The sequence below is a fragment of the Physella acuta genome, unplaced genomic scaffold, assembly GCF_028476545.2.
Source record: "Physella acuta isolate Inbredline_101_S28 unplaced genomic scaffold, ASM2847654v3 ptg000616l, whole genome shotgun sequence".
Classification (NCBI taxonomy): Eukaryota; Metazoa; Mollusca; class Gastropoda; family Physidae; genus Physella; species Physella acuta.
In genome coordinates, this window is record NW_026732135.1 from 89657 (window position 1) to 100231 (window position 10575).

The 10575-nt window shown below is 32.7% G+C and overlaps 1 protein-coding gene across 3 annotated transcripts in view; it reads left to right on the top strand.

Annotated features, from left to right (window-relative positions):
• LOC131947927 (uncharacterized) overlaps positions 1 to 10025 on the top strand; it is a 30548-nt gene extending 20523 nt beyond the window's left edge. Inside the window, exons 1-5 of one of the 3 annotated variants that reach the window (XM_059309333.1) lie at positions 586 to 717; positions 7092 to 7174; positions 7804 to 7898; positions 8792 to 8943; positions 9624 to 10025. In XM_059309333.1, the coding sequence (XP_059165316.1) occupies positions 662 to 717; positions 7092 to 7174; positions 7804 to 7898; positions 8792 to 8943; positions 9624 to 9699 (462 nt within the window). In that variant the 5' untranslated portion in view covers positions 586 to 661 and the 3' untranslated portion in view covers positions 9700 to 10025. Of the gene's footprint in view, positions 1 to 585; positions 718 to 7091; positions 7175 to 7803; positions 7899 to 8791; positions 8952 to 9623 lie in introns of those variants that run through there. The other 2 variants (XM_059309330.1, XM_059309335.1) reach the window with 2 other exon arrangements.
• Positions 10026 to 10575: the final 550 nt, after the last annotated feature.

Consider the following 10575-nt stretch of genomic DNA (forward strand, 5'->3'; position numbering starts at 1 on the left):
TGCCGCACCGGGTGACACCCGACCTCGCTACGCCACTGCCCCCACCCAAGGAAAATGGTGTCCGCTTCCCCCCCCCCCCCCCCCCCCCCCGAAACTATTAAGTCCCCCGTCCACACCCCCAGGAGAAAAAAGTCTGGAAGAAACACTGCCAATCACACCCTTTGGTTCGCTACAAGTATCAACCCTTTAATCCCTCAATCAAATACAATGATTGATTCATTCAAAGGCTACATTGTAACAATGTTACTTTGTATTAAATGCTTGTTTCATGTAGCCTATAGGCCTACCTAAATTTAACATTAGGTTTTTACCACTTTACTTATCAGAGTGAAGTAACAACTCACTGTTGTGTGTTGGTGTGTTAAGTGAATGGGATGAGAGCAGGGGGTAGCCCCAAACATTTTATCTTTGTTATTCTACACGGGGTCGCACATCATTGTCAAATGCTGGTCTATTTATAACCTAGTTATTTTTCACTAACACTTTAAACAGCAGTTAGTCATTGGTCAATTAAAAAAAACAGGATATCACTATTGAGTTCACTGAAGTGGTGTGTGTAAAAACAAATGTGTCAAACAGCGCGAAACTGTGCGAACACTTGGTAGATCTAGATACAGACGTTCAAGACGGATCTAGATCTACATGCTAAAGTGTACTTAAAATGGTAATCTCACCATATAGCTTCGAAAATTATCTGGTAATGTGTGTTGAATTTCGGTAAGATTCGTTACTGTAAAACATAGTTTATTTGACCGTTAATATAAAAATAAAGATACGTGCATTAAATTAATGTTTTAACTTAATTTAAAATATAATTGACAGAAAATTAACAAAAATTAGTACATCTAAATATTATTTAATAAAATCGAGTGTGATAATTAATATTTTTTAAGAATCACAGAAAGAAAAAAAAAACTAGACGCTAGATCTAGTAAAATAAGACGATTAGATTTACTAAATGTTACTAAATGTTAAGTAGCAGTAATAATTAGCACATACACTTAAAATAATTAAAAATACAAAATAATTAGCAAAACAGTATTTAAAATGCAACTAAAAACAATCCATGACTCATCAAGGACTCTTCCATACTATACTATATACGGCATAGGGCCTATAGATTTCTTCTAAAATAGATCTAGATCTACTAATAAATACTCAATATACTACATATATTACTTCTACATACTAGATCTAGTGGATCCAGAATATAGTCTAATATCTAGATTAAATAGACTCTTTTTTTTATTTAGGACATGGTCTTCTTCTTAAGTTTTGATATATGTGTTGCCTAACTTTAAAATTATAATGTTACAGGGGGGGGGCACTTGAAATCTTCGGGGGGGGGGGGGCGGTAAACTTTCTTCGGGGGGGGGGGGGCGGACACTGTTAAAAGTATATATTTTCTATATAAATGATATAAATTTCATTTTGTTCGGGGGGGGGGGGGGGGGGCGGTAAAAAATTTCCGGGGGGGCTTGGCCCCCCCGAAAGATGCCTGGAAGAAACTCTGGTTACAGGCTACTTTTATGCCGATACAATATGTATATTTAGGCCTATAGATCAAAATTCTAAATCTAGGCCTTACTTTTTAAAATTAGGCCTTATTAGTAATCTCTCTCTCTCTCTCTCTCTCTCTCTCTCTCTCTCTCTCTATATATATATATATATATATATATATATATATATATATATATATATATATATATATATATATATATATATATATATATATATATCAAAATATACCATATATGCCCTCTATATAAATGGCCTTTTTTCATTGTAAAATTATAGATTATTTATATAAAATTACAGAGGACTATAGGCTCCCTATGTAAAATAACATAATAGTAAACCAATATATTTTTTATGTCTGACTAGTCTATTTTGAGACTAAATTAAAATTAATGTTCAATAGCAAGCAAAGTAGTAGGCCTATATCACACAGTTTTAGGGGATTTAAGTTTTTAAAAACTCATTTAAATATCACAATGCCTTACTGAAACCTATCCCTTTGTACAAGCTTTTATTTAACTCACTTCTTCGTCAGTCGTCAGTCTGTCTAGATCGAAACGCAGGAGTGAAAATTCGGAAACTTCTACTTGACCGATACGATTCACATTTGACACGTGGGTCAAGACATGAAGACAATGCAATCTGAAATTAAATTTGACTTAATTGGATGCCTAATAAATTTTTAATGAATTAATTAAAATTTGGACCGAATTAGTAGGCATGTCTAGCCAACCACACCACACGCGTCATCAGGTTCAATAGCTGCGCCATCACGATACGTTCAATAGCTGCGCCATCACGTTCAGTAGGCGCGCAATGGTTTTTAATCATGTAACTGTATTGTAAATAAAACATGTAAAGTACTGAAAAAAAATTCATAAAAAACGTTTTAATAACAAGCTTTTATGTAATAATGAACTAAAAAGTAGAAAATAAATTATAGACTACTATTTAAATTACTATAAAAAAAGCGTGGGTCTCTTCTCAAATATTAGTAAAGGTATCCAATCGGTACTAAAGTGACCCACGCTTTTCTTTATAGTAATTTAAATAGTAGTCTATAATTTATTTTCTACTTTTTAGTGCATTATTACATAAAAGCTTGTTATTAAAACGATTTTTATGAATTTATTTTAGTATTGCAACCTGTTTAATGTTATCATTTATCTCCTATACAATTTTTGCATTTGCTTGTATCATAATTCCTCAAGTTAAATGTTAAGGTTATTTTATCTATGTAGTCTATCATTAGTAACTTTTTTATTCACTACCTTCACTCATCTATTCTACTTCACTTTGCATTAGTTTTATTTACTGATCCTACATTAATTTATCATTGCATGAATGATTAATACCGATCTAAAAGATCTGAGCTTAATAGCTTATAGATGAAATTTATTTTATATGGTTTTTATTTAAATAATTATTTTATTAACTCATCATTATTTATAAATTATTCTATATAGGGCCTATTTCTTGATGCAATTATGTCTTCTTTAATGACTAATGTTGTTGTAATATTTGTTGGCGTTCACTTGTTATATTGTTATATTAGTAATTAGTTTTAACTTATCTATAGCTTTTTTTGTCAAAAAAAAAGACATTTCTAAAGGCTCTATATTTTAACTACCATGTTTGGAGATTTGATTTCTACTTGTGCAAAAGTCTATTTCTTGAACGTTATGTTAAATCACTTTAAATCTTATAGTGTGCTCATTTACTGCTCGAGAAGGTTGTCAAAAAGCTGCTAATTTCTCCCTATCATTTTTTTTTCCAATAACTAACTAAAGAAATGTAATTTTTTTTTCTGCTTTGTTATTAATTTACTTTTGTACGTAATATCAAGAGACGTAGTTAGTTCAAACGGACGTAACATTTTTTCAGACACAATGAGAATTTTTGTGAAGGGCAATAAATCTAGTTTGATTGTGTTCAATGCAGATTGAGTCAAAATCAAAATGATATGATGAAAAATGAAAATGTGCTTTGTGGGTCGTCCATAAATGACGTCACACTCGTAGGGAGGAGGGGGGTATGTAATTTTCTGACGGTGTCTGATGATGGGGAGGGGTTCAGATGGTGTGACGTCACTTTTTTGCATTATAAAAAAGCAATGTTAGAAAACGAGTTTTAGCCCTTATTTCGCGTTTTAAAAAACGGTTTTAATAAATTGTATTAGGAATAGATCAAAAGTCTGTATGTTGACAGAGTTCGGACAAGATTTGAAAATTTCAACAGCAATTTTGAGGGGAGTTGTAGGTGTGACGTCATTTTAGGGGGGGGGGGTCTGGCTTTTTGTGACGACGTGTGACGGAGGGGAGGGGGGGTGGAGGAAAAAATCGTCAAAAAAAGCTTGACGTCCTATATGGATGACCCCTTTGAAAATAATCAATATTGTCTTGCTTAAACATCCATTTCGATTTAAGTAAAACAAAATGAACAAATTAAGAATATACACAATGGCGATCAAGTCGAGTTATTTACTATTCTAATGTCATTGGTTATCCACAATTCTAATCGCTCACAAGAGAGACACATAGTCCATTTAAGCTTTAAAAATATATAAGCCGTGCCCGCCAGGCGCTGCACTGGAAAGACGCTTGCCTTAATGCCGTTCGCCCGAAGGGGGGGGATGTCGTGGGGGGTAATTGACGGGGGTATTTCAATGTTATTATATATATATATATATATATATATATATATATATATATATATATATATATATATATATATATATATATATATATATATATATATATATATAAATATCGGAACAGGGCATTTCCCCCTTATCAATTACCTCCCGGACATTTCCCCCCCGACATTAACCCCAGAGGAATTACCCCCTGTCAATTACCCCCGCCCAATAGGACATTACCCCCCACCCCCGGACAGGGTTAGAGTTAGGGTTAGGAAAAGGGTTAGGGTTAGGGTTAGGGTAAGGACTAGGGCTAGGGTTAGGTTTAGAGCTAGGGTTAGGGTTAGGGTTGTGTCAAGCGTTTGTTTTGGTTTTGTGTGAAGTTTTAGGCTAAGGTGGATGCTTAGGTTTTGGTCTTTTTCTTAAGGTTTGGATTTAAGTAGTATATAGGTATAGAATTCTAGTTAGAGTTAGGATTCTAACTTGAGGGGGGAAAGATTCCCCGGGGAAGGCGGGGGGTAATTGACAGGGGGGTAATTGACTGTGGGGTAATTGCTCCGGGGGGTAAATACCGTGGGGATGTGGGGGGGGGGGGGGGTAATTCCGGAGGGGGGGGTAATTGACTGTGGGGGGATTGTCCGGGGGGGGGGGTAATTTCCGGGGGGTGGTAATGTCCTGTAGCCATATACATATACATATATATATATATATATATATATATATATATATATATATATATATATATATATAGTCACACTTAAAATCAATGTAGGCTATAAATGAACTATCCAATAAGCATCATTTAACAACCAAAACTTTGCATCAATTACCCTTCTACAAAACTGGTAACATATAACGATATTAAAATGTTAGCACTTATTTAAACACTTTATACGAATATTATTTTAAAAATTTAAATACATTTTAAAAATATGGAATTAGTCTTCTCCGAATTCAGTTATTAAGTTTTTAAGTTATATATTTGTTTGAACTTTTAATGTCGAACCTTAATTTACAATTATATTTTTTTTATAAATAGAATACAAACTAAACTGACATATGATTTGCGCTGTTTTTTTTTTATGAAAGAAAGCATCGACCACGCACATAATTACATGAGCAGCCAAGTTGTTACTCCTCTAGTGTTTTTAAAAATTATACCTTCATCTTCCTGCTAAACATATGAATAAGATAAAGAGGTCTAGTATTGTTTTATGTTTATTGTTATAACTGAGTCCATTGTTGATGCTAGTGGGTTCTGCCTCCAATTGGGACACGACATAATTTGATAGGAAGCCATCCCTTTCCCTCCTAGCTATGTGCAGGCGTGGAGTAATACAGGTCGCCTCGACCTGAAACCGACCCAGCTGAACTGGGATGTGAATTAGAGGAAACACGTTAAGAGATACCCTATTGTATTCGAGGTTAAGTTAGGACATGGACCCCCAGACTGGATGGTGAGGGCAAGAGACATTGGGCAGTTGGATGTTAGCCTTATTTACTGATAATTAAGATTTACATAGAAATAAAATAATAATCCGATTTAAAGAGAAACTACCAGGTTCGAGTCAAAGAAGATGGTGTAGGCTACTTCTTTAAACTAATCTTTGCGTGTATTGTATAAGTTCGTATAAAAAGTAGTAGTACATTATGTAATAAAACGTATTGTGTTTGTATACCCTTTTAAAGTAATCCTAGTGTATTAGCCTAGGCAAAGTAATACATTTTTAAATAAGTGTATTTTAAATATTTTTTTTCTCATAACAAACCACATATCCCTCTGCTTCTATGGATCTAATTTTGGTCCAATATTGTTATAGGTCATAAAAAGTATGTAACATTAAGTCTTGTCTAGTAAAACTGTGTAAAATAACATTCTTGACACCCAAACACCAGGGGCGGAGCTACCATGCCGCCAGTGCGAGGGTGGGGGGGGGGGGGTAGGATCAGGCCGTTTAGGAGAGGGGGGACCACAGCCCACCATAATTAATATTTTTAAAAAGTGTAAGTGTAATTTTCGTGCAATTTTCGCCTTGATGTTTTGGTTTGTAAAAAAATACTGTAGCTGCAGTACTGTTATCTTTATTTTACAGCCACTATAGTAAGCTCTTCTGCAAACATAAAAAACCAATACACAAACTTAGTGTAAAAATCAATTTGGAATAATATTCCGTGACTTGTTGCTCCACTGTTATAGCCAAATAGGAGGGGACGTATCACTTTCACACTTTGGCATTATAACTGATCGACCAGACCTCGAAAGTGTGCTGTGTAAAATAACAGTCTTGACACTGAATCACTTGGATATAACATTCAAAACAACATATGACCAAATTAATATAATGTTTTTTTTCTAGAACATGACACTCAGAGAAGACCAGGTCATATTATATTTAATGTAGGCTATCGTGATGTGACCTGAATAAAATAATTTTAACTCTTCTAAGAGGTGATGCCTTTTTAAAGTTTTTTTTTTATTTTTAAAGAATTATGCTTTATTGCATATGGTGAATTAAGTAGCTAAAAGTTATAATTCCATTAAACAAATAAATTAAATTAAATGTTTTTAATAAATACACGTTTCTGGGTAAAAGTGAAAGTATTTTCAAATTAGCCGAATGTCATGAGGTAGGGCCTATACAAATGTCGAAATATCTCGAATAATAATCTATTAATCGGCGCACCTTAATATCAACATTGTTCTGAAGATTTTTCAAAACAAAATGTTCATTAATTGTTAATCAAATGTGTCCCGCATATATATATATATATATATGTATATATATATATATATATATATATATATATATATATATATACATATATTGGTTTAATTTATTATTTTAAAAATATTAAAGTAAATTTACCAACGTTGTGCAGCTGATCGTTATATTTGAAACGGACGGTTATTGATGTTAATAACTTGTTTTTGCAGTAGAGCAGAAATGGGAAATAAGTCTAGTACTAGTAAACAGAAGGAGACACAACCCAAACATTTACAGGGGGGCCATTATCCAGGTAATACATCGTCAACATCGTACTACTCTTTATCTCTTGTCTTACATATGTATGTTTTACAATACAATGTATACTAGTGTAAACCAAACGTCTGTTGCTACTTTTCTATCCATATATTTAGCAGAAAAATGCAAAAATAAAGTCATAATGTTTTTAACATATGAGCTCATCCATAAATAACATAATGCTTTATTTTGCCGATTTTCGCCTACCTCCTCACGAAATTTAAAAAATCGAGTTTCATAAAACTCGAAATAATGGGCTAAAATTCAATTTCTAATTTTACCTTTTTAAATGCAAAATGTGACGTCACATTATCTGTATTTCCCCCACCCCCTCCCTCTTCACACGTCATCATAAAATTACGGACGCGACGTCAATCCTTACGTTTTTTTATAGAATTTCAATTTACGATTGATAATACTCTAAATTATACTAGCAATAACATGAAAAAATAACATACCTTGCTTTCATTTGAAAATACACTTTTACATTTTTTTTTCGTGTAAATATTATCACTTTTTAGTCAGTAGTCTAGTTTTTAAGTAATCTTGGCCATTTATTATCGTTTATTAATTTTTTTGAATGACATGTATATTATTAATAAAACTTTCGCCTGGGTTATACAGAGGCTGACGTTGATGAAGGTGTTATTTGTACTGTGGTGCTACCGGACGGAAAGGAGGAGAAAAAACGTGTGTTTCGCTCATCCAGAATGAACGAAGTAAGGTGTAGAATAGCTAGCAAAAATTGGCACCCCATATAAACAGGGCTTAAAATTTCCGGGACGGGTGGCTGACATTAATTAAACTATATAGCCTATATATTCTGATTAACGAATATATATGTTTTATGTAGGCCTATATTCCGGGAATAAGGGTGGATCGTTTGCATGGTGTTGGAGGAAGGGGACAATGCCCATAGGGGAATGACTTAAAAGAAGTACCTCTGAATAAAAAAAAAATTTCTTGCCTTTTTATTAAGAAATGAAAGATTCGGTTCATTTTTTAATACTAGTACTTTTTAAAATTAAAGAGCGTTTTGGTTTGTCTTCGAAATAGCCTAATGAACCTATTACTAAACTTATAACTAAACTGATGAAAACATGTCTTATACTTACTGAAACTAACTATTTTTATATAAAACAATGTTTTGGTGTTTGTTTAAACACTTAACCTATTACTAAACTGACAAAGTAAATTAATTAGAACATGCCTTATACTTTTTTAAAGAAATATTTTTAATTAAACAATGTTTTAGTAAGTTTGTGTAAATAACGAACTTATCATTAACTAACAAAATAAATTATGTTCCAGTTTTTGAGAAACCACTTACCAGTTGAGTTTGCTTAAATAATGAACATATCACTTAACTAACCAAATAAATTATGTTCCAGTTTTTGAGAAACCACTTACCTGTTGAGTTTGTTTAAATAATTAACTTAACACTGAACTATTTAAATGAATTATGTTCCAGTTTTTTATAAACCACTTACTTGTTAAGTTTTTTTTAAACTCACCAAATAAATTATATTCCAGTTTTTGAGAAACCACTTACCTGTTGAGTTTGTTTAAATAATGAACCTATCATTAACTAACCAAATAAATTATGTTCCAGTTTTTGAGAAACCACTTACCTGTTGAGTTTGACGTCAACGACTACGAGGTCGTCATCTACAAATCCAACAACGAAACTGTGATACCTAAACCTAATGAAGAATTCGAGGAGCACATGGATGACTTGCATGAGATCAGGATCGCAGCCAAAGGGTAACTTGGTTGTAGTCTTTACGTTTTACCTAGGTTTTAAATCATTAGTGGTTCTATATTTCTTGAAATCATCATCTTTTCTCGAACGTGCCCATGTGAAATATGGAGTAGAGTTAATCTGTTTTAGGGACATCGGCAAATGAGGGATAGTGTAATTGGAACCCGGATTCGAACTGTTTAATAATCTATCTCTCTACCGCTGCTAGGCCACTCAGCCCAATATTGCTTTATAAAAACATTTATAAAAATGTATTTCATGTACAGATATTGCGTGATAGTATGATTATATGTTTACTGTGTATGTTTGCTGTGGCTGCTCATCGTGGAGAATTTTTCATGTTCTGGAGTTTATGTAACGGGAGGGGATAAAGGGAGATAATGTTGAGAAAATCGTTTTTTTTTTAATTTATTTAAAAAAAAAAGAAAAATATGTTACTGTTGACAATTTTTCTTAGTAAAAAATATGCACGTAATACACTATTTTATTTACCATACACGATTTCATAAAATACGTTGTTCGCAAAAGTATTAGCTAGGAATATCTTCAATTACCGCAGGGATTAATTAACAATTATTTTTCGCACTAACTGGTGACAAGGCTGGCACTTTTTCAGCCACCTCCGATACAACTTTTATATTATGTTTATTTCATGAGTATTTCTTTTTTAATTTCATTACAGTGTTGCCAAATCTCGGGCGGGAGAAAAACGCATTGGGAATGTAAAGCTTAAAAAGATGGATGGAGAACCTGGCTAATAAAATATTTAATAGATTATCTGTTAATTGGTAGTAACCTGCAATCACTTGTTTGCACTGGTAACAAATGGTAATTCATTATTTTTTTCATCCATGTTATGTAATTGAATGTATTTTTGTTGAGCATTTTTTTATAAATATTACTTTTACTGCTGCTAATATTATATACTGACATTTCCTTTTTATTTTATTTTACTTTATGGTTTTTTTTTAATAAGATCAATCGAACAGTGAAAAAAACCTATGTATTGCAATATTTGTGTGAATTAAACGTTCTAAATATTAACAGTTGGTTCGAAAGTGACTATATAGCTCAAGAGTTTAACCATTGCAATGGGGGGAGCGGGGGAGTTAAAAAGTTACTGAGGAGGGGGAGGGGTGGCACCCTTAAATTTTACTGGGGAGGGTGGACACATTAAAGTAGGGCATATACATTTTTATATACACTTTATATTATTTCTTTTTCATCCGAGGGGTGTTATGCCCCCCCCCCCCGGAGAGATGTATTAAAGAAACTCTGAGTATTAGCTCCGTGTAAACGTTACTTACAGTCACAAAATTGTAAAAAACCTAGAATCAATGAATTTTCAAAAACAAAAATACCCACAGATCTTACATTTGTCACAATTTTAAATACGCAACTCCGCTATGGCAGCAAGAAAAAAAAATGATTTGAATCACATGTAAAAAAAAAACATGTTTCAGTTTTATAAAAAATAAAATACACATTATATTTTAATCCAGCGACTTTGTATTTATATCCATGTATGACTGGTAAGAAATGTGTGACATTGACAAAAATAACATATCAACCATCAGTCCTCAAAATGTTTTTATTTTAAATCATTTTTTTATATTTTTACATTTCGATTTCCA